We start from the raw sequence: 24,521 nt of genomic DNA on the forward strand, positions 1-24,521 counted from the left end.
GGGGAAATGGGAAGCGGCACTGAACACGACATTCACAGACGCAGAATGGGAGCAGATATGCTACCTCACCCACCACTGCTCGACACACAGCAAGACCCAGGAGACAGCATTCAAACTCCTGACAAACTGGTACCGCACCCCACACCTCCTCCACAACATAGACCCAGAACACACCAATCTCTGCTGGAGGTGCGAGAAGGAAACAGGGACCGCAATCCACGTATGGTGGGAATGCGAAATAATTAGACCATACTGGGAAGACATACACAAAATTGTAAAGATGTTCTCGGACGCCCCCCCCCCCCCTGGAACCGGCAGCAATGCTCCTTCATCACACCACAGTATCTAAATCCAAATACAAGAGGTCTATGACGGTTAGGATCCTAAACGTAGCTAAACAGATAGTCCCCCTCTACTGGAAACAAAAGACCGCACCCCCGCTGAGGGTATGGTTTGCCAAGATGGAAGAACTTAGGGCCATAGAAAACCTGCTCATGTCAGCCTCAGACAAACCCCAGACATACGCTGAGACCTGGACATTGTGGCTCCTTGAAACCGCCAAGGACACCTTCCTGGACAAGCTCAAAGACAGAGACACGACTGGACCCCGACCCCCCCCTCCCCCCCCCACCACGGCTTAGACTGAACGCGACTCGAGACTGGAACCCAGGACCGGCCCACCCTGGAGCTCCAATGCGCACCTCCATTCTACTAAAATAAAGACACGTTCACTCTGCGCTGCTACCTACACAGCAGCACTCAACATATCACGCTTTCAGACACAGGTTTAAGTATACCACAGCGGTCACACGCAACGCCCCGCTGTGGCACACATAGCTAACAGATCCCGAACGGGAAGGAGACCCAATACCAAGTACTGCAACACTCCTCGCAGAAGGTGCATACTACCATGAGCCTCGAACACACACTAGGGATGCAAATAATCCAAGCACACGAAACTTGACTAACATAACGCTGCATGCCCACATGTAATACGGGACCTGCGAGCCAGACATTACAAGGGGCCTGCGAGCCCAACTGAACATGCAAAAGTACTGCCCTCAACAAGGGACAGGGCACACATTATGCTCTTGCTCAAACACCTGTGACACTGTATCAACCTGTTTACTTACCCATGAGGGCCTGCGAGCCCGAGATCTTTTTGATACTGATCGTTAAACCTGTCTGCATATTCTAACTTGACTAGAGACCTGCGAGTCTCCAAACTTTGAACGTAAACAAAACAAAAATAAAAATTATATTTACAAAAAAAAATTTATTAAGTGTTGAGGCTAGAATAGGCTCTTCATGCATTTATTTGTTCCTTATATAAAGGATGCGTGGACACAGTGGACAGCGATGTATAAAAATTGTTGAAAAGAAAAAATGTTGAAAATTACTTAAATCTCTATAGTTATTATTATTGCAATTTATATAGCGCCAATAGATTCCGTAGCGCTTTAGTAGTTGCACTGGTTTTCGCTACAGACACTGTTTATAAATAGCCTCTAAAGCAGGGGTAGGCAACCTTTTAGCAGCACTGTGCCGATATAGGATTGTGATGTCCCGTAGCGTGCTGATCCTATTTTTGCTTTGGTGTGTATGCTGCTTGTGTTATTTTTACTGTAATTGCTTTGTATCGTTGTATTTGTGCGTATATGATCTATTATATTGTATATGTTCATTAGTAGTTTATGGTATCGTGTATGATACACATGAATGTGGGCTGCTTGTGCAACTGTGTGTGGATGGATATGTCACATTGTGTGCTTGGTAGAGTGTGTGGGCTGTTTGGGGTATTGCATGTGAGAGGCTGCATGTGGTGTTGTGTGCATGTATGTGGATTGTTAGTGGTGTTGCGTTTGTGGGGATTGTGTGTATGTTTGTATGCGGGCTGTTCGTATTATTTGTATGAGTGGAGGGTTATTCTGCATTTCTGTGTATATCTAGCAGTGTGGGTGGCTTCCCTGGGTTCCAGTGGGGACCAGGCTGGCCAGGTACAGGTCAAGGACAGGAGCTGCAACAGCAGCTGCAGGCTGCTCTACTACAGTGTGGATTCCCATTTACAAGTGCTGGGAGGAACTGATCTGAGATCACTTCCTCTACGTTCTGCAATGCATTAATTGAGGATTTTCCTTCACCACCTTTTCGTATTAGCAGATATCTGAAGTTTCACTGAGACTCCTGATAGGCCAGAGCCTGTTTGGCTCTAGCAGCCTTGAGTGCCGTGCATGGCACTAGTGCCGTAGGTGGCCTACCCCTGCTCTAAAGTAATAATGAAGCATACTTATGTGTGAACAGCCAACAACAGAAACCTGGATTAAGATTTAAGGTAAGTGTAATATAAATTGATCCATTTTATCAACATGTCCTGGCCATCTTACACAGTGCAGTCATCTAAAAAGAAGAATTCTGTGACAAAGTGGAGTAATCACCATGGAACCCAATGATGCTAGGTGCTAAAATGGTCTGTATCATCAATATAGACGGCACATCAGCTTTAAAAGATATTAACGGGGTTATTTACCAAAGTGAGAATTGTGAGGAATTTAAAGTGAATTTTGAGTGAATTCCAAATTTAAGGCCAAAATATCCAAATTGGAAAATCTCTCCAAGTCAACTATCCTTCAAAGTCGACACTTTTGGTGTAAATTTTGAATTCCTGACAATTCTTACTTTAGTGAATAACCCTAACAAATAAAAGAATAAGAACAGAAACACAATGACTTCAGAAATACATTGATACCATAAAGATGTTAGCTAATCTGAGCTTTCAATGCTTTACATTTTTGTTTACCAAGATTAATAAAATCTAAAGCACAACAGGGCGGCTCTGCAGTGGGAATTTTCATTGTTAATCTGCATGGTAGAATCTCCTTCACCTCGGACAAACTATTGTGAAAAGAAAAGAACTCAAAGAACTCAAAGAAAAGAACTCAAGCAGACAAAGTAGAAAACAATATTTATACAAACCAGCCCTACAAAGGAGAACATTATAAACTATGCTCAAAAAAAAAAAAAAAAAAATGATGATTTTTTTTGCTTCAGAACATCCAATTGTTTTGTTTCCATAACAGGAGATACAAAACTTGACAATCATTCAATCGTCTGACACAAGAAGATGCCTTCACTTGCATTTACAACTATAAAAATAAATATAAAAAAAGTGAAGTTCCCCAACGTGGAAGGTCTCAAATGCAGGCCTCCTTCCTGACACCATCTTTACACAATGGCATATTGCTCGTATAAAAGTTCTCTTATCCTAAAAAAGTCTTCACAAAGACATCCCTCTAAGCCAATCCGTCCATTTTCAGTCTGGGGAGAGAAAATAAAAAAAAAATAAAAACACTTTGTTAAAAAATCGGTAATAAATATAAAATCAAAAGCGTTATCAGTGCAGGACAGGTTTTCAAGGACTCACAATTCATTTATTGGTGTACATATTAAAAAAAACAAAAAAAAAACATGTAATATAGCAAATGTAGATTACAAATGCTTTGTGGAAGTGTGGATGCTTAATCACACAAAGTGAAAGGAAAAAAAAACCCCTAAAGTGTAGAAGAGGCTTGTGGGTTTAGGCATGTGCTCTTAAGAAGGGGAATTTGGCTAAAATATGTTATTTGCTCACATGGGCTGTGTATATAAAAAAGGTATCCATTCTAAACTCAAGTGTTTTTCTTTTAACCTCGTGAAAAGCAGTTGGATTAATTGCTAATAGAGAATAATTGTATATGGCACCTAGATGTTAATAAAATGTAGAACTTTCTATCACTGCGTTCCATAAATCAGACTAGATGCCGAGCTGTATTTTATTTAGCTAACTTTATTTATTATGGAAATGCCACTTCTCTAAAAAGAACACTGAATGGAAAATCACTTATAACTTGTGTTAACCCTTCTTTACGCGTTGCTCCGTTTTCTTTTACAATGTATAGTAAAGATTTAGCAAGAGACACATTCCAGTTAAGTTTAGACTCATCAAGGCACACAATGCAAAAGAGAACAGAAACACTGCTTCAGTTTGTCTTTTCTCTGCTATGTGGAATAAGAGAAAAGGCCTAGCTTTCGAACAAATGATCATAGCTTGCCAAATACGGGGTGCCAAAATGGAGGCACTCTGATCTATGATAGGGAGAATTGCAACAGTGTGGATTTCTGCATTTAATTTAATTTTTCGGACATCAGATAACATATTTGCCAAATATAGGAGATAAAGAAACATTAAATGAATACAGCTAAATGACAGTTCTCCTTTAACCCCTTCAGGACGGAGTCAATAGTGCACGTTCTGATCAAAACAAAACGTAAACAAATACTGGAATTTGCGCTATATGTCTGTTCACCCGTAGTTCCCCTCTTTCATATTATATGCACCCACACTTATTATATATCATTTTGTTCAGGAGAAACAGGGCTTTAATTTACCATTAACTATTCATATATGGAATACAATTTATTATGAATAAAATAAAAAAAACTGTGAGAAATGTATTTATTTTTTAAAAATGTGTAGTTCCGCCTCACATTTTAGCTGTAAATGTCATAATACTGTTAGGTTTTACTGCAACAAAATGCACATATTTGTAATCAGCGATGTCTCACGAGTACAACAGTACCCCCCATTAACAGGTTGTATGTTGTTTTGGAAAGTTACAGGGTCAAATATAGAACGTTCCATTTTCAAATTGAAATTTGCCAGATTAGTAATGTTACCTTTGAGACGGTGTGGTAGCCCAGGAATGAGAATTACCCCCATAATGGCATACCATTTGAAAAAGTAGACAAGCCAAGGTATTGAAAGTGGGGTATGTTTAGTCTTTGTTAGTAGCCACTTAGTCACAAACACTGGCCAAAGTTAGCGTTCATATTTTTTTTTGTGTGAAAAAAGCAAAAAACGAATATTTGGCCAGTGTTTGTGACTAAGTGGCTACTAAGAAAGACTGGACATACCCCACTTGCAATACCTCGGGTTGTCTACTTTTGCAAATGGTATGCCATCATGGGGGTAATTCTCATTCCTGGGCTACCATACGCTCTCAAAGGCAACATAACCAATCTAGCAAATTTCAATGTGAAAAAAATGAAACGCAAGCCTTATATGTGACTCTCTAACTTTCCAAAACACCATAAAACCTGTACATGGGGGGTACTGTTATTCTCGGGAGACTTCACTAAACACAAATATTAGTGTTTTAAAACAGTAAAACATATTACAACAATAATATAGTCCATAAAAGTGCCGTTTGTTTGTAAAAAATGCAAAAAACGTCACTTTTACTTAAAATATCATCGTTGTAATACAATTTACCAGTTTGAAACACTAATATTTGAGTTCAGCGAAGTCTCCCGAGTAAAACAGTACCCCCTATGTACAGGTTTTATGGTGTCGTGGAGTATTACAGGGTCAAATATAGTGCTTGCAAATTAAATTCTCTGCACTTTCTCCCTGTGTTGTCAGGCATGTCAATCAAATTTTAATTAATCAAATCACATAATTATGTTAAAAGATTATTTAAATATACATGTAGAATTTTAATATATATACATATATATGTATTTAAATTCTACGTGTATACTAATGTAATCTTTTATGTAATTATATGTATTTATCTATATATATATATATGCGGTTATTTGTATTTTATATATAGATAGATATATATAGAATGTCATTCTAAGTGTATTTTGTTACCAATATATATATATTAATAACAAAATACAGTTAGAATGAAATTACATATGAATATATAATTTATATTAAATTTTGTTTCAATATTTTATTTATTTTATTATTTTATTTATTTATTATTTTAATTATACGTATATATATATATAATATATATATGTACATCTATTATATATATAATATATATATACATATTATATATATATGTAACATCATTCTAAGTGTATTTTAATGCTAATATATATATACTTATATTAGTATTAAAATACACTTTGTATGACGTTACATATATATAATATGTATATATATTATATTTATAATATATATACATATTATATATATATAAAAATATTTTCAATTTATTTTTTAACATGTTTAATTTCTTTTTTTATACTTTCTTACCAGCAGGGGGACTGTCTGATATTTTAGACAGTCCCCCTGCAGGCAGATCCATAGCCAGCTATAGGGGGCCATGTGATCGCTCTTTGAGAGCGATCACATGGCCCCCGGGGGCCTCATTTGCCGTGGGAGGGCTGCCTGGGCTGTCAGGCAGCCCTCCAGAAGAGGATCGCGGCGGAGGTAAGTATAACTTACCTCCTGGGGCTCAAAGCCGTTACGGCGTTCCATGCCGCCGCAACGGCTTTAAAGCCCATTATAATGGGGACGGCATGGAACGCCGTAACGGCGTTAACGGGTTAAAGCAGAATTTCCAATCATGAAATACAGCTGCCCTCCAGCAAAGCATGGAGATCTGATATGACCAGACAAATTACCTGCTAGAGCAACAATGCATACTTGAAGTGGCATCACATATGTATGCATTTAACAGAAAGCTATTCTATCTACATGTGCAATGCTGTCCTAATTTAAAAATGTATACAAAATGATATCCTACACATGTAATAATGAGATTGCCTATTATTTTTACATTCTGCGTCCAATTATTCATGCTAAGGGAGAAATCAGAGAGCTTCCCAACTTCTGACCCAAGATGTCAGTTTCGACCCTTACCCTCCGAACAGCCACCATATTGTTGCAGATAAGCACGCCACCAACAAACTCAGCCTGTATCCCCTCTCGCAGGAGAACTTGCTTAAAATCAGAAAGCCGTGGTTCATTCATAAAGACAGACTGATGTCCTGGAACCTAGAAAACAAATAGAAATAAACCATTATGTGAATACAGTGATGGATGTTATCATATCGAATGACTCCCTATGCATTTCTGGCTGGCTGGCTGCCACAATGCAATATAAAGCACAACACCTTGCAATTTACGTTCATCTTTACTTTCTAGAAAACGTGTGGAATGCAACACATTTTTCAAAGTGCCCTTCACTGAACGTGGCTTAACGGGTAGAGTAATTAAATGGGCATACCTTCCATAACACTTGTCCTGAATGGGATAGGAGGATATCTGTAGATACACATACCTGTTTGCATGTGGACTTTAGTGACTTAGTGGCTTATTGTTCAAGCATCAAATGGGAATAGTTGATAAACAAATGTAAAAATTCAGGCTACAGGTACGCAGTGTTACTGAAATATCTGAAACAACAAACCCTACAGTCTGTACTGTATTGCATGCAAAGGATCTACCAAATACAGGGAAGAAAAGATGCTGGATCCCACGGTTATCAGAATCTCCTAGCTCCTAGGTGGAGAAAAAGTAGCTCGACAGTTATTTTGGAGCTAAAGCTTGCATAATGCTTTGACAGAGTTTGGATCATGAGCCATTATTTTTTTTGAAAAGGACAGATAAACCAGAATAAAACGGTCTTAGTAATTACCTCATTACTTGGTAATGGCTCAAGAGTCGGGATGATCTCACTTTCCTCGGTGAAGTCTTTGTCATCATCGCCAAAGAGGCTCTTTATCACTTTCTGCTGAGCAATGATATTGGCATCTGTTCCAGGAGTGTCCACTTGCATTTCTGAGTCCTCTCCGTCATCCTTCAACTCTCCCTCCTCCAGGATGACACCTGTGTCCACCTTAGACACCCGCATGTCCAGAACTCCATCAATCCACGCTAATTCAGTGTCCTTGGCTTTGCAGAACTTAAGAGAGCTGACTAAAGAGTCCTTCAGTCGAACCTATATGTAGAAGAAAAAAAATATATATATTAACATACAACCTAAAATATTAAAGAAATGCAGACTAAATGTTCAATAGAAAACAGATCAAAATATACCGCAGGGGTTAAAAGGGTCAGCCTTGATGTACAGGTAAACAATTCCTATGGAATCACTTTACAAGCACATTTAAAAAAAGAAAAAAAAAAAAAAAGAAAAAGACAAAAAACACAAACGAAAATGCCCACCTAAAATCATGACACTTGTAGCAGGTATATAAATTGTGCCTACAAAATTGCGGCCAGCGTATACACATTAATACATGTACTTACTTGAATATTTCTTCCTTCCCATCCAAGAAGGCGACTACACGTATTAAAGAAGTAATTTTTGAAGTAGAACTGTCACTTTTAGAGACTCTGACATGTCCGCTAACCTGTTGGAGGGTAGATATACTATTCTAGACCTCCATCTTTCCAGCACGGCCATCTTCTTCTTGGCCTAGTGCTGTTGAAAGCTTTACTCTGCCTTGTTACTACTCTACTTTCCTGTCCCAAGAGTACAAAATGGTTTCCTATGGAAGGACTGCAGGATCTACCCTAGATTATTTCTCCCATGTGCAATGAGACGCCATCGCAATGCCAATTTAATCACTAAACTTGAATATTTACTTGTTGGCTTCCGCTCTTTTAAGAATATTTTTATATTCCATCTACATTCAGCTGCTGGCAACAATTTGATCTCATTACCTGGTATATGTGAGTCTCACTTGTGGCATCCACTGTTTCATGCAGTTTTGGGGTGTACACTTTAATGTCTTTGCCTCCAAATGCTCTGCATGCCTCAGCCAGGTCTTGGCTGGCATCCGGCGGTCCGTGTACAATAACCAGCTGGCGGGGCTTCATCTGGTTAATAATCTTTTTGATTGAGTCGCCATCAGAGCGACCCTCGTAGTCGATGTACGTTACTCGTGCTCTATAATAAAGCATAACGCAGAGATTTGCTCAGAACTGTACTGAGAAATGACATTTACAGATGTAACCAGGATGCTTTGCATTCACAGTCTGATGAGTATGTATATTGGTATCATATTGATATGCGTATTATAGTGTAGGTTGAAATCTGCACAATGGACTCTGAGAACAGATTGAAATGATACATAATTTACATGCGTCGTCTTTGCTCTGTTTCAAACATTACCACATGCAAATACATGGAACCTTATGCAAATGAGCTGCGTGATTGGCATAATGTCACAGATGGGGTGTAGATTGAGTCGTTTTTACTTCTTCGCTTTCTTGCAGTTCTCGTGACAATCTGTAGTTTACGCTATACTAAATGTTCTCTGTGGGGAGGTCTTTTCTGCTCTTCCTTGTCAGTCAAATCATAGGTATAGTGTCTATACCAAATATTTGACTGAGAGATGGGAGAAAGAGCAATTTTTTAACCGTGTTTCTTACAATCTATACATTTCGAGAAAATCTGCTAGCCAATGTAAAGATAAACTCTATTGACCTTTCAAAAGAGCATAAGTAATTTAGGGCATAACAGGTTCCATTTAAAGATAGGTTTAAAGAATGCCCTTAATCATAAAATGTACTCTTGAATGTTTTATACAATTATTAGAAGAATCAAATTTATGTCCTCTACTAGAGACTGCGTTGTCATTTCGAAGTGTATGGTTGAGTTTAACTTACTTGATTTCCATCGGTTCTGTTGTGGAGACACATTTGGTAGGAACATCAGATAAGTCTTGGTCCATTGGTTCTTCACCATTGGCTAGGCCAGATTCCAGTTTGCTTTTTTCCTCTTCTGTGGCTTGAAGCTCTGGAACCAAGAAGTCTTCTGGCCTAATGGAACAGGAGCTTTGTAAATATTAAAACTGCATTGCAAGGTATCATCATGCACATGGTGTATTTTGAGAGATTACTCAATAAATAATTAAAGGGAAAAAACAACAACAACATTGATGGAATATCGCTGGACTCTATGAGCTGCCTGTATATCAAATAACAAATGGAAACGTAGTTCACTTGCTAATGGATGAATCTCAGTACATAAAATAGAGAACCAATATAACATTCAGCACAACACAAAGATCTAAAATTACAAAATTATAATGTACATCCTATTGGCCCAATAAACTGCATTTCTCCTTTTAACTGTCTTTATCTTTAGATTTATGTAAGCAATTTCGATTTTTATTCTCAGGTCAATACAAAGCAATATAAATGAGAACAGCTAGATGCACACCTCCTATAAATTAGTGGATTAAGTTTTTTTTTTGAAAGCAGGTAATAAACATTCAAGCTTACCTGTACAAAACAAACAAACACACACACACACACAAACTAAACAATCTGACAATTTCAAATTAATAGGAACAGTAAACATTTCCAACCACTCAGCCCAGTGTAAACCTGCAGCAAACGTATAGTGTTCTATATAGAAGAAAAACACAAAATAAAACACAATAGTAATCAAAATGTGCTGGGCAAATTTGAACAATTACACACCCTACCAAGGTATTCTTACATTTTTCTCTGTCGTTTCTTTAACGGAACACTCAAACTGAGTTACGCTGAAATTACAGAAACAAACATTTCTTTCCTTTTTTTGGTGTGTAATTGTTAACATTTTGCAAAGCACATTTTGGTTACTCTTATATGTATACAATCTAACATCAACTAACATCACGGTAATTGGCTATTACACATAGTGGTCAATGACTTGTGATGCGTAAAGTCATTCCCTGTTCAGAAAAATTTGGGGTAATATATGTGTATGCAACATTTCTAAAAGAGGAGTTTATTATAGAACACAGTACATCTCGCTATATTTTACTTTGATTTCATTGAACGATAGTGGGCATTAAAAATGTTCTAGGTTAAATCAAATAATCTCTCATTACTCAACTCAATTTACTCAAACTGGTGATCGTTGTCAACCTCTAGACAACTAAAACCAACGATGCCTGTCATTCACATATCTTCACAGAACCTAAATGCTTTGAATGAGCCTCACTTTATGATTTCACCATATTCATCCCATTTAATTCTCTCTTCTGGTGCAGGAAACATGGGATAGGATTTCTTTGCCTGTTTGAAGAAGCTTCCCTTCCTGCTCCCTTCACTCTTCATCATCAGGTCATGTTTGGCCTTGTGTAAGGTTGGTTGGTCAATGTCCTCCTCTGTATCACTGTCGTCACTGGAATCAATGTCTGCTCTAATGAAACAATACAAAGCAAAGGTTAGAGTAGGAGATCCTTGACCTTGGTGAACTCAATGAAATTTAAAAAGGATAAAGCACTAAACTCTTTAGATTGCTCCAGTTTTTTGGCAGCTTCCTTCTTCAGTTTCTCTTTTTCCAAATACTCCTCCAATTCCTTTCCTTCAAGCTTCACGCGTTTTCTAAGCTGAAATAAATAGAGGAAGTGTCAATAATTTTCCACTTTGCGCTTAAGCCCACTGATTGTTTTGAACATATCCAACGAGCAGGAGGCAAAACTTAAGTAAAAACCCCTGAAGCCAAGGGTTCAAATAAATGTCACAGATTGTGCCCAATGTCTAAATGTTGTGTGCAATTCTATGGATGGCACTCTCCTTTCTGAGTTTCTGAAAAGAAATAATACACAGATCCTAAATAGGACTGCTTGGCTTCTTCGTTTTATAATCATTTGAAAGCCTCGCTACTACAATATGTGCCATTTGCTTTAATGCTCTCAGAGACCTATAGTAATGTGATACCATCTACAATTTCTCACATCGGATTAGTGATGTGCAAAGTCATAATATTATAAAGGATATTCCTGCTTTCAAAACTGGCAGGCCAGGCAAACAGATCGTTCACACTGGAGAAGATAGGAAGATCTAAACAGTTGTCACAGTTTATAACATTCTAACAAAACAAACTTTGCAAATATGTGTATATTTGGCAACTGGAAAAAAAAAATCAGAGACTTGAAAACAGAAGATCGATAGTAGGTATTAAAAAGTAAATAAAAAAATTGGATGCTGGGTAGCTGTATTTAGTCTTGCGTTAAGCAGAATTCGTGCGGTGACAAAAAGGGCCATAGCTATATGTGTGATCCATTGGTGAATAAATGTGGGTCATGCAACACTCACTGCAAAAATGATACAATTGCTAGTTTAGAAAAAAGCTTTAAAGAATACAGCTTCTAGACAGATGTATGGCCTGACCCCATGTGTACATATTACCTCCATATCTATGATCTTTTCTGAAGGGTTATCAATAAGAAAGCGGGTAAGTGTTCCTGGAGTTGTTCTGTAGGTGAGGATGACAGAGTTTTTGGGGTCCTGGCACCACTGAATAAAGAGCTCCCTGGAAAAACCGCACTCCAGATCAGGTTGGCTTGCAAGGACCACTTTAGGGCTGGGAACACGTGCAAGGTCAGCAAAACCATGACATAAAGTAAGGTGACGGAACTGGAACGGATTGTTCCTTTTATCTTCAAAGCATCTCATCAATTTGTCACTCATCCATTCAACCTGGTGGGAAAAAAAACACAGTTCTTTCAGAGGGAAGGTATAGAAGAGAAGTTGCTTTATAACTCATTCATTGTCAGAGAACCACAACAAATAATCAACTCTGATAGCACTGAAGAGTTTTAGTAGGGGTATTTTATTTTCTTTCTTAGAGTTTTCAGGAACCACATTGAGACAAATACTGTTCCAGAAGGTGTTAGATGCTTTACTTCCCCATATTGTCCCTCTAGATGGAGCTATTTGAAGGGAGTTATCTACTATTTGTCTACATACCACAGCAGAATCCCAATGGAAGTGAATAGCAAATTAAAAACTTGGGTTTCAACAAAATTATTCCTTCAACCCATCAACTCTTAGCATAGTGAACGGACAGAAAAAAAAATATACAGTCATATAAAGCCAACTATTAATGGACAGAATGGGTTCAAGGAAGAAAGAGTGTAATTAAAAAAGTGTAATTAATGACATATTAGGAGCCAAAGTAAATGAACAAAATATATATATATAAAACAAAATAATAAAATATGAGAGAGAGTGAGAGACAGAGACTTAAAATAGAGCGCAACGCACCTGAGACTTGGAAAACTCAACTACATTGTAGCTGACATTATTTAGGAGCGCCAAAGAGTAAACCCCAAGGCCAGCATCCTTGGTTCTCCAAATCTGGTCTAGAAGCTGTGCAAGTTCCAGAACCCGCCCGGCCGTATCCACCGCAATGAGGACATTCCCGTCACCTCGTAGGGTTTCCAGGACATTTGCTACAAAAACACAACGTAGTCTCATTAGCGTAGAACATATCGCCAGCAAAAAATGATTATACTTCACTTGTTCAGGGTAGAATAACAGTGTAGACTTGTCCAAAACTTTAGTGAGTATTTATTTACCAAATTATGAGCAGTCATGTTTAAGATAAGAAACATTTTAAAGCTAGCCAGTAAACAAAACTCACTCAGATATTAAACATATATTTATGTACATAAATATACCCATATAAATACACTCACTTTTTCTATATATGCAAAAAGAGGTACTGCATGCACCTTAACAGCTGCTAATATAGTGGTTAGAGCACCACTATGTAAATTCACGGGCACCATCCACTGTTTGTTTATGTCAAACCGTTTACAAGCTGTTGGCCAAATACGTGCTTTCCATGGCACCCGTAGCCAGATTACATTACAGCTGAATTAATAATGTGAAAAATACACTTCCACGTTATCAAGTGCAGAGAACCCACTTCTCAGCTTATTTTGCAATTCAGAAGAAAAAAAAAAAGGAGGGGATGGAAGCTAAAGGGAAACACTCATAGTGGGGTTAACCCACAATAATCTACCAAAGTAGTAATCGACAAACAAAGAACTTTTGAGTGCCCTAAGAAAAATGATATAAAATATAACTTTTAATAATGAAGATTAAAATAGAAATATAGTAGCTAAGTGCAAAATGCACCGAGATTGTCAACATAAACAAACAGCGACCAAGTATCTAGTCGTAGATCGCTAAATATACGTAGCTGTGAAAAAGGTTATCTAGTAATATAGCGCTATGTACATACTGCTTGGTCTATATAAGTGCAGTCGAAATAATACTTGGTTGCTGTTTATTTATGTAGACAATCTCTGTGTTGTTTGCACTTGGCTACTATATTTCTATTTTATTTTGCAATTCAGGTTGATAATATTGAAGTGTAGTTTGAATTGTAGTGGTTACAGTCCTGAAGAGAGCAAATTTAACTCAAAAACCCTTAACTGATGCCTCATCTACCTTTTGAAATGGCAGAAAGGAAACGTCAAAATACTTTTTACACGATCCTATGGTATATTAGAGGAGTAAAGTATTTTATATAGTGTCTCACAAATTAGATATCCTCTCCTCTAAGAGAGCTTGAGATATCATAATAGCATCAATATGTGAGTGAATGCAGGACTATGTGTGTTGTGTCACAAGTGTGGTTACAAACATGTGCATCAAGGGTCTGTGTGCGTGTGGTAACAAACCTTACCTCCAGCAACATGTTGCATGCAGCCATGGCTAAACTTAAACTACCTTGCCAGGGTTTTAGTTTCCACATATTAATAGAGGGATGAAACATTGTGCCCCACATATCGCAAAGGTTTTACTGGGCTTTAAATTATCAAAATTTTTGCATTTATGAAGTCAGTATTCAATAGTTTAGAGAATGTTGTGCCTCAGACCCAAATTAAGTAGGCCGGAGTTTTAATATAAACAGAGTACTATATAAATAAAGCAAATAGATTATCAGGTTACTTACTTAACAACTGCTCATCTCTCTGTTTTCTCCTAGGCTGTACATAGGTGGCATTAAAACAGTCTGTGATAAGGAGGGAAGGTCTATTGATCATCTCGAGGGAGCAGCCGTTCAAATGTCTGAAATGAAAGCAAACAATCAGCCCAGCATTGCTTGATATCCAATCATGGCAACGTGAAAAAGGAAGGAAAGGGCCCTGATAAATGTCCCATTTTGCAGCCCAGTTTGGTGAAGCTCGTTTTTTATTTTTTTCCCCCACACAGTATTGTGAGGGATAAGTGGTTCCTCGGGAGAGAACTAATGGCATGTAGCGCCTGTCTTTGTTATTTTATGAAAGAAAGAAAGGGGAGAGAAAATGATCAAATAATTTAGATTTTCTTTTTCAAGGACATCATATTGTTTGGACCAAAGGAATATGGACAGAAAGTGCCACATGGCATTGAAAATTAACCTAGTACCCACTGAGCTTGTCTACACCCAAAATGAATATAGAGAACACAATGTCTACAGTTCTTTGGCCCAGCTCAGTTTAAGCAATAGTATATAAGAATGTATCGTACATTTCTCTCTTGTGATTGAAATCTACAGCATAAACAATTTCTTCTTCTCCATCTTTCACAATTTTCCATATGGTCCCTCCGATCATGTGCCCGGCTGGCAAAGGTGTTATGGACAAACCATGTCCTTTCCCTGGGAAAGAGAAACCATATTAGTAACAGAGTTGAAAAATAATGTTTGGCCTCTGGAAAAAAACATAATATAACCATCAACTTTTTACCTTTTAGATGCACAATTTGGGAGAATTTCAGTTGCTGTATTTTATCAAATGCACAGTCCACATCATCAAGAGTAAACAGATTGAAATCTTCAGTATTATGCCGAGACTAAAAAAAAAAAAAAAAAAAAAAAAAAAGAAAATGCCAAGCTTTACAACAAACTCAATTGTGTTAAAGCTCATATTTAGTAAAGTTCCAAACATACCTGGTACATATCATACATAAACATTTGCCCCATCTTGTACACTGGAATTGTGGCATATATGGCGCAATTTAAACCCATCCTCCCAACGGCATATGGAAGAGCCCCAAGGTGCAAGGGATCCGGGTGAGACAAGAGAACAGCATCCACCTGATGAACATATCTGGCAATAAAATTATAAATATTTTAATATCACAGATTTATCAGATTAGTACAATAACCAGGTTTGCAATCCCAGCCATCAGAGATTGTGGCACGGGCCAGAGGCAAAAAAAAAACCAAACAAAAAAAAACCTGTGCTTTCACTGAAGTAAAAACAAAACAACATGAAGGCTAGTAAATGTGCTGCTGAACAAAACTGAAAGGAGTTCTCTGGTGTGATGTAAACTAAAATACAAAATATAATATCTCGCCACTGGTGTGATATACCTGTATTGCACAATACAATTACAAGTTGAAAAACTTTGTTAGCAAACTAAGGTGAAAGGGTAACATAAAAAAGATGGGAAATGGAGACAAGATTAGCATTGGCTTTAATGAATCATCAGGGAAGCAGCTCCCAGACAGCTGGGTTTCCATAGTAAGTCATCATTGGCCAAGTTCTCCTGACACATTGGACATCCATTATTTTCTCCTATAGATTTACATTAAAAAAAAAATAATATATAGGTAGAATTTATGGATTATACAGATTTCTTCAGAAGTTGGAAAATAATGTCCGCTACAAAATTGTCATGACATTTTCCAAGATCTGCTGTATTCTAAAACATCATATCGCCTCTCAACCAATGCATCCCCTGCCCAGTCAAACTAATGACTGATAACCTTAGAGTTTCAGGCATTGCTGGATGTTCTCTTGCGGCTTCCCTGGTGACAAGTACATAATCTGTTTTGTGAGCATGTTAGGAGATTTTGCAAAGCCTTTGTAATGTAATCAGAAGCAAGACTGATCTCTTCCAACTTCAACAGCTGTGAGAAAAAACAGTCACCAGCCACATTTACTGGTTGTTACAGTAAATATGAGATGAATGGGAGAGTGGGGATATACCCAACTAATAACACTAGTTATTTATGACCTGACAAGCACCGGAGTATGTCGTTTGTTTTATTTTATCTATTGTAACTTAGAGGAAATAGCGGCATGAGCATAATTATTTAACTCCTTTAAAACAGCAAATAATTGAGCATTAAAGGGAAACTCCAGTGCCAGAAAAACGATCCGTTTTTCTGGCACTGGAGGGTCCCTCTCCCTCCCACCCACCAATCCCCGGTTACTGAAGGGGTAAAAACCCCTTCAGTCACTTACCTGGGACAGCGGCGATGTCCCTCGCCGCTGTCTCCGCCTCCGCGACGCTCCTCCTAGTGCTTACGTCGGCCGGTGGGCGAGACTAATCTCGCTCACCGGCCGAGGAGACCTAATGCGCATGCGCGGAAATGCCGCGCATGCGCATTACGTCTCCCCATAGGAAAGCATTGAAAAATCATTTCAATGCTTTCCTATGGGGTTTTGAGCGACGCTGGAGGTCCTCACACAGCGTGAGGACGTCCAGCGACGCTCTAGCACAGGAAACCTGTGCTAGAAACAAGGAAGTGACCTCTAGTGGCTGTCTAATAGACAGCCACTAGAGGTGGAGTTAACCCTGCAATGTAAATATTGCAGTTTATGAAAAACTGCAATAATTACAGTTGCAGGGTTAAGGGTAGTGGGAGTTGGCACCCAGACCACTCCAATGAGCAGAAGTGGTCTGGGTGCCTGGAGTGTCCCTTTAAGACTGCAGGGACATGAGCTATACACCAAAACTGCTTCATTAAGCTAAGTTGGTTTGGTGCTTAGAGTGCCTTTAAGACATTTTTGGCTCTGTATCAGCGTTGGTATGTTTTGATCTAGTCCATTTCCAGGAAAGAGTTTGTGAAAACCTTTAAAAGGACAGGTTGTTCTCACAATAAAACTACATTAGCAAACGCTAAGCACCTACAAACAAAAAAAAGAAAACTTACTTCTTGATGGAGTCTATAATGTCCATGGAAAAATTCTCATCCCAGCCGCAATCCAAGAGAAAGCGGAATTCGTCAACTTGAAGCAGGTAGCAAAGAGCAGATTCCTCCTGCGCTCCAGAAAGCGTGGTTAGCTTAATGATAGACGTCATTCTTGCAATTATAAGAAATCTAAAAACATTGAATAAAAACAAAACAATGCATCAACATATCAGCTGGCAATGCAGGGAAGTGAGAAAACATAAAACCATCAATGTTAAGTGATCTGATTACTAGTTGTTTAGAGGACTTTCCATCCACTTCTGTGTTGACAACTGTGACAATTAATCATCTAAAATTTAAACATACACTATGTAGGTCCCCCACTTGTTGCCAAAACAGCTTGGATGCGTTGAGACATGGACTCTACAAGATCTATTAACATGTCCTGTGACATTCCCCTCCCCCCCCAAATTTTTTTTTATTGTGAACCCATGATACAAGAATATGGAACAAGTGACATTATCATTTTCAAACTATCAAGACTGCTTTTAAGTTGCACCACTTTTGGTAGTACTAACCACTGCATATAGGACTCACCTTTGAGATGCTTACACCCAGCTCTCTAGTCATAACTATTTATAACCTTGTTAAATAATTTAGATCTTTTTGTTGGCCCTTTTTTTCCTGCTACCAACACATGAAACTCGAGAACGGACTGTTCATCTGCTGCCTAATAAATCCCACCCCTTGATAGGTGCCATTGTAACAATATCAATGTTATTCACTTCACCTGTCAGTGGTTTTAATGTTGTGGCTGATCAGTTATTTTTTTTGTTTTTTTTTTATTGTTCTTTTTAAATTCTTCAGAGTTAGGTTCCATACGCCCATTGTTTTGATTCCATACCCCAAATGATATAGATATGCCTGGTTGAGAAACACTGTGCTAGACATTAGCAACAGGGCAAGTAAGGCCACAAGTTTTTTATGGCAGGTATCTCAATCAAGAAGGCTCACTAGGAGCCAGGATTGCTTTGCTGTGCAGATCAGTGTTCTCTTGCCATTTCATAATCAGCTGTAATACCATCTCCTTGGACCCTCAGCACTAGGTTACTCAGATCAAAACCATCTCAAATTAATGCTGTTCCCAATGGGTTTCAGGCCAAATGTTTTAGAGTTAGATTAATCAATGTATTTTTAGGTTGTTTTTTTTGGTTTTGTTTGGTAGTTAGGGACAGGATTTTAGAAATCTAGATCCTCTCATAGGAAATTAAAACTCTAAAAGCAATTATGATGATCTGCTGTGCTAGGCGGTTTACACACTATTTTCGGTCCTTGCACTTTGTTCTCTCACATGTTGCTCTTTGTCACCCGTGAGGTTTTTTTCTCCTTCCTAAGAACCGAGTGTCTTTTTAACTGAACTCTCCGTACCATTTCAAGCTCCATTTATTCCATACCCTCAGCAGGGATGTGGAATTCATATCGCTCGAAGCCTGGGACTTATAATTCAAAGAATCAGGCAGGCAGTAGGCAAGTATCAGGGAGGGTGGGTATTGATTGGGTCAGACAACAATAATCACATCTTATGGTCTGGCACTCACTGACTTTGACTACCGGACTGCAAGGGAGTGTTTACCACAAGCACCCACACTGGACTACCATGGACTTTTCACACCCCAAGGACCACCAAAGGCCATAGGGCCTCTTCTTGAAGTAAACTATGCAGGAGGTGGATGAAATACAATACACAAAACAGCCAACAAACAACACACACACACACACAACCAGAAACATCAAATACTAGATACAGCCAGCGCGCACCACACACAGAAACTAACCCTCTAATATTAACAAATCAAATCTGAATGAAAAAACTGCAGCTAAAGGTTGCGACTATTGCTATTTTGGAGAATATATCCAGGTCTATATCCAGTTTTTTTTAAATCTGAAAGTATTTGTGTTTCAGGGGAATTAGATTGCAATGTTGGACAAGTAGATTTAGTAAAAATTTTCACACCCCTGTCTAAACACCAGACTGCATGATTTCCCATCCCTGGGATCTTCGTAATAGTCTCAGTGCCAGGCTGCGCTCTCTCTCTCTCCTGGTCTCAGTGCCAGGCTGCACGCTCTCTCTCTCTCTCTCTCTCTCTCCTGGTCTCAGTGCCAGGCTGAGCTCTCTCTCCTGGTCTCTCAGTGCCCGGCTACGCGCTCTCTCTCTCTCATGGCCTCAGTGCCCGGCTGCGCTCTCTCCTGGTCTCAGTGCCCGGCTGCGCTCTCTCTCTCGGTCTCAGTGCCAGGCTGCGCTCTCTCTCTCTCTTGGTCTCAGTGCCAGGCTGCGCTCTCTCTCTCTCTTGGTCTCAGTGCCAGGTTGCACTCTCTCTCTCTCTTGGTCTCAGTGCCAGGTTGCACTCTCTCTCTACTGGTCTCAGTGCCAGGTTGCGCTCTCTCTCCTGTTCTCAGTGCCAGGCTGCTCTCTCTCTCTCTCTCCTGGTCTCAGTGCCAGGCTGCTCTCTCTCCTGGTCTCAGTGCCAGGCTGCTCTCTCTCTCTCCTGGTCTCAGTGCCAGGCTGCTCTCTCTCTCTCCTGGTCTCAGTGCCAGGCTGCTCTCTCTCTCTCCTGGTCTCAGTGCCAGGCTGCTCTCTCTCTCTCCTGGTCTCAGTGCCAGGCTGCTCTCTCTCTCTCCTGGTCTCAGTGCCAGGCTGCTCTCTCTCTCTCCTGGTCTCAGTGCCAGGCTGCTCTCTCTCTCTCTCCTGGTCTCAGTGCCAGGCTGCTCTCTCTCTCTCTCCTGGTCTCAGTGCCAGGCTGCTCTCTCTCTCTCTCCTGGTCTCAGTGCCAGGCTGCTCTCTCTCTCTCTCCTGGTCTCAGTGCCAGGCTGCTCTCTCTCTCTCCTGGTCTCAGTGCCAGGCTGCTCTCTCTCTCTCTCCTGGTCTCAGTGCCAGGCTGCTCTCTCTCTCTCTCCTGGTCTCAGTGCCAGGCTGCTCTCTCTCTCTCCTGGTCTCAGTGCCAGGCTGCTCTCTCTCTCTCTCTCCTGGTCTCAGTGCCAGGCTGCTCTCTCTCTCTCTCTCTCTCCTGGTCTCAGTGCCAGGCTGCTCTCTCTCTCTCTCTCTCCTGGTCTCAGTGCCAGGCTGCTCTCTCTCTCTCTCCTGGTCTCAGTGCCAGGCTGCCCTCTCTCTCCGGGTCTCAGTGCCAGGCTGCCCTCTCTCTCCTGGTCTCAGTGCCAGGCTGCCCTCTCTCTCCTGGTCTCAGTGCCAGGCTGCCCTCTCTCTCCTGGTCTCAGTGCCAGGCTGCCCTCTCTCTCCTGGTCTCAGTGCCAGGCTGCCCTCTCTCTCCTGGTCTCAGTGCCAGGCTGCCCTCTCTCTCCTGGTCTCAGTGCCAGGCTGCCCTCTCTCTCCTGGTCTCAGTGCCAGGCTGCCCTCTCTCTCCTGGTCTCAGTGCCAGGCTGCCCTCTCTCTCTCTCTCTCTCTCCTGGTCTCAGTGCCAGGCTGCCCTCTCTCTCTCCTGGTCTCAGTGCCAGTCTGCCCTCTCTCTCTCTCTCCTGGTCTCAGTGCCAGGCTGCCCTCTCTCTCCTGGTCTCAGTGCCAGGCTGCCCTCTCTCTCCTGGTCTCAGTGCCAGGCTGCCCTCTCTCTCCTGGTCTCAGTGCCAGGCTGCCCTCTCTCTCCTGGTCTCAGTGCCAGGCTGCCCTCTCTCTCCTGGTCTCAGTGCCAGGCTGCCCTCTCTCTCCTGGTCTCAGTGCCAGGCTGCCCTCTCTCTCCTGGTCTCAGTGCCAGGCTGCCCTCTCTCTCCTGGTCTCAGTGCCAGGCTGCCCTCTCTCTCCTGGTCTCAGTGCCAGGCTGCCCTCTCTCTCCTGGTCTCAGTGCCAGGCTGCCCTCTCTCTCCTGGTCTCAGTGCCAGGCTGCCCTCTCTCTCCTGGTCTCAGTGCCAGGCTGCCCTCTCTCTCCTGGTCTCAGTGCCAGGCTGCCCTCTCTCTCCTGGTCTCAGTGCCAGGCTGCCCTCTCTCTCCTGGTCTCAGTGCCAGGCTGCCCTCTCTCTCCTGGTCTCAGTGCCAGGCTGCCCTCTCTCTCCTGGTCTCAGTACCAGGCTGCCCTCTCTCTCCTGGTCTCAGTACCAGGCTGCCCTCTCTCTCCTGGTCTCAGTACCAGGCTGCCCTCTCGCTCTCTCTCCTAGTCTCAGTGCCAGGCTGCCCTCTCTCTCTCTCCTAGTCTCAGTGCCAGGCTGCCCTCTCTCTCTCTCCTGGTCTCAGTGCCAGGCTGCCCTCTCTCTCTCTCCTGGTCTCAGTGCCAGGCTGCCCTCTCTCTCTCCTGGTCTCAGTGCCAGGCTGCCCCCCCCCTCTCTCTCTCTCTCTCTCTCTCCTGGTCTCAGTGCCAGGCTGCCCCCCCTCTCTCTCTCCTGGTCTCAGTGCCAGGCTGCCCTCTCTCTCTCTCTCCTGGTCTCAGTGCCAGGCTGCCCTCTCTCTCCTGGTCTCAGTGCCAGGCTGCGCTCTCTCTCTCCTGGTCTTAGTGCCAGGCTGCGCTCTCTCTCTCCTGGTCTTAGTGCCAGGCTGCGCTCTCTCTCTCCTGGTCTTAGTGCTCTCTCTCTCCCCTGGTCTCTCAGTACCTTGCTGTTCTCTCAGTACCAGAAAGCTCTCTCTCTCTTCTGGTCTCTCAGTGAGAAATTGCTCTCTCTTCCTTGGCCTCTAAGTGATATGCTGATCTCTCTCCCTTAGTCGTTCTCTCTCTGTGCCAGGCTGCTCTCTCTCTCAGTGTCCTGCTGCTCTCTCTCCCCCTCTCCCCTGGTATCTCAGTGCCAGGCTGCTCTCTCTCAGTTCCAGGCCGCGCGCTCTCTCTCAGTCTCAGTCCCAGGCTGCTCTCTCTCTCTCTCAGTCTCAGTCCCAGGCTGCTCTCTCTCTCTCTCAGTCTCAGTCCCAGGCTGCTCTCTCTCTCTCTCAGTCTCAGTCCCAGGCTGCTCTCTCTCTCTCTCAGTCTCAGTCCCAGGCTGCTCTCTCTCTCTCTATCTATGTCTCAGTCCGAGGCTGTGCTCTCTCTCTCTCTCAGGCTCTCTCTATGTCTCAGTCCCAGGCTGTGCTCGCTCGCTCTCTCTCTCTCAGTCCCAGGCTGTGCTCTCTCCCTCTCAGTCCCAGGCTGTGCTCTCTCCCTCTCAGTCCCAGGCTGTGCTCTCTCCCTCTCAGTCCCAGGCTGTGCTCTCTCCCTCTCAGTCCCAGGCTGTGCTCTCTCCCTCTCAGTCCCAGGCTGTGCTCTCTCCCTCTCAGTCCCAGGCTGTGCTCTCTCCCTCTCAGTCCCAGGCTGTGCTCTCTCCCTCTCAGTCCCAGGCTGTGCTCTCTCTCTCTCCCTCAGTCCCAGGCTGTGCTCTCTCTCTCTCTGCTCTCAGTCCCAGGCTGTGCTCTCTCTCTCGCTGTGCTCTCAGTCCCAGGCTGTGCTCTCAATCCCAGGCTGTGCTCTCAGTCCCAGGCTGTGCTCTCAGTCCCAGGCTGTGCTCTCAGTCCCAGGCTGTGCTCGCTCTCTCTCTCTCTCTCTCTCTCTCTCAGTCCCAGGCTGTGCTCGCTCGCTCTCTCTCAGTCTCAGGCTGTGCTCTCAGTCTCAGGCTGTGCTCTCTCTCTCTCAGTCCCAGACTGTGTGTGTGTCTCTCTCTCTCTCTCTCTCTCTCTCTCTCTCTCTCTCTCTCTCTCTCTCTCTCTCAGTCCCAGGTGGTTGAGGCATGTTTCCCACTAATAATGTAACCGTGTGCCCGTACCGTTACCTGTTAAGCCGGTAATCGCAGTAACGGTCGGTCAGTTCCTGCTCCTGCGGTCAGCCCGTTCTCGTGCCCCATGTAGCAGTCTCAGGCCTGCACTCTCGGGACTCGCTGTATCGGACCCGGCGCCATGTTAGCAGCGCGCAGGAGCGGGGACCAGCTGGGAGCAACCAACTCACACCGCGGGGGGAACCAATGTCTGCTTCACTCCATCCGACTATCCCTGTCTGCCGTGCAGGCTGCTCTCACCATACACTGCAAGGCTTTCAGAATAATTACCGGTCTATAAAAAACCTCTAGCTGTCCGCAGACTATACATTCCAAATAACCCCCCCCCCCCCCCCGTGTGCGGTATAATGGTCTCGCCCAATGCCCTCTATCCCCGTGCTGGGAGCTCAGTGTGCAGTCTGGGCCCAACACAACACAGAGCGGTGAGTGACACCTACCTGCCCACCCTGGGGACTAACATGGGGCCCCTGAGAGCCTCACACATGGCAACACCTGGGAGCCTCACACATGGCAACACCTGGGAGCCTCACACATGGCAACACCTGGGAGCAGGTGATATCAGGGACATTATACCAACCTCATATAATGCAGCCAATGGCTACTACAGGGATATAGCCTGATATCCTACACCCCATTATTAATGGGAGGAGGGTATACCCTGATATCCTACACCCCATTATTAATGGGAGGTGGGTATACCCTGATATCCTACACCCCATTATTCATGAGAGGAGGGTATACCCTGATATCCTACACCCCATTATTCATGAGAGGAGGGTATACCCTGATATCCTACACCCCATTATTAATGGGAGGAGGGTATACCCTGATATCCTACACCCCATTATTCATGAGAGGAGGGTATACCCTGATATCCTACACCCCATTATTAATGGGAGGAGGGTATACCCTGATATCCTACACCCCATTATTAATGGGAGGAGGGTATACCCTGATATCCTACACCCCATTATTAATGGGAGGAGGGTATACCCTGATATCCTACACCCCATTATTAATGGGAGGAGGGTATACCCTGATATCCTACACCCCATTATTAATGAGAGGAGGGTATACCCTGATATCCTACACCCCATTATTAATGGGAGGAGGGTATACCCTGATATCCTACACCCCATTATTAATGGGAGGAGGGTATACCCTGATATCCTACACCCCATTATTAATGGGAGGAGGGTATACCCTGATATCCTACACCCCATTATTCATGAGAGGAGGGTATACCCTGATATCCTACACCCCATTATTCATGAGAGGAGGGTATACCCTGATATCCTACAC

General features: G+C 42.3%; 1 protein-coding gene across 2 annotated transcripts; it reads right to left on the reverse strand.

The window, feature by feature from the left end:
* Positions 1-2,947: 2,947 nt before the first annotated feature.
* On the reverse strand, positions 2,948-23,430 carry CPSF2 (cleavage and polyadenylation specific factor 2). 2 transcript variants are annotated; one of them, XM_063439069.1, is made up of 15 exons: positions 23,217-23,430; positions 17,508-17,675; positions 15,513-15,672; positions 15,310-15,415; positions 15,092-15,221; positions 14,535-14,650; positions 12,833-13,020; positions 11,975-12,265; positions 11,072-11,172; positions 10,782-10,982; positions 9,455-9,607; positions 8,507-8,732; positions 7,476-7,778; positions 6,698-6,832; positions 2,948-3,315 (listed from the first exon to the last, which is right to left on the reverse strand). In XM_063439069.1, exons 2-15 carry the CDS (start codon positions 17,654-17,656, stop codon positions 3,223-3,225), a joined length of 2,352 nt encoding a protein of 783 aa, XP_063295139.1. In that variant the 5' UTR covers positions 17,657-17,675; positions 23,217-23,430; the 3' UTR covers positions 2,948-3,222. The 2 variants fall into 2 exon arrangements, with proteins under 2 accessions (XP_063295139.1, XP_063295140.1); XM_063439070.1 differs by having other exon boundaries at positions 23,211-23,430.
* Between the last annotated feature and the right edge of the window lie 1,091 nt (positions 23,431-24,521).

This window comes from Pelobates fuscus, chromosome 13 (genome assembly GCF_036172605.1).
Source record: "Pelobates fuscus isolate aPelFus1 chromosome 13, aPelFus1.pri, whole genome shotgun sequence".
Lineage (NCBI taxonomy): Eukaryota > Metazoa > Chordata > Amphibia > Anura > Pelobatidae > Pelobates > Pelobates fuscus.

What these genes read in the sequence shown, in the direction of transcription:
- CPSF2 (XM_063439069.1), bottom strand. Translation starts at nt 17,656, where the DNA reads ATGACGTCTATCATTAAGCTAACCACGCTTTCTGGAGCGCAGGAGGAA. An exon ending in TTATGTATGATATGTACCAG is followed by an intron (nt 15,416 to 15,512) that starts GTATGTTTGGAA and finishes TTTTTTTTTTAG; the next exon opens with TCTCGGCATAATACTGAAGA. An exon ending in TTCAATCACAAGAGAGAAAT is followed by an intron (nt 14,651 to 15,091) that starts GTACGATACATT and finishes CTTTCATTTCAG; the next exon opens with ACATTTGAACGGCTGCTCCC.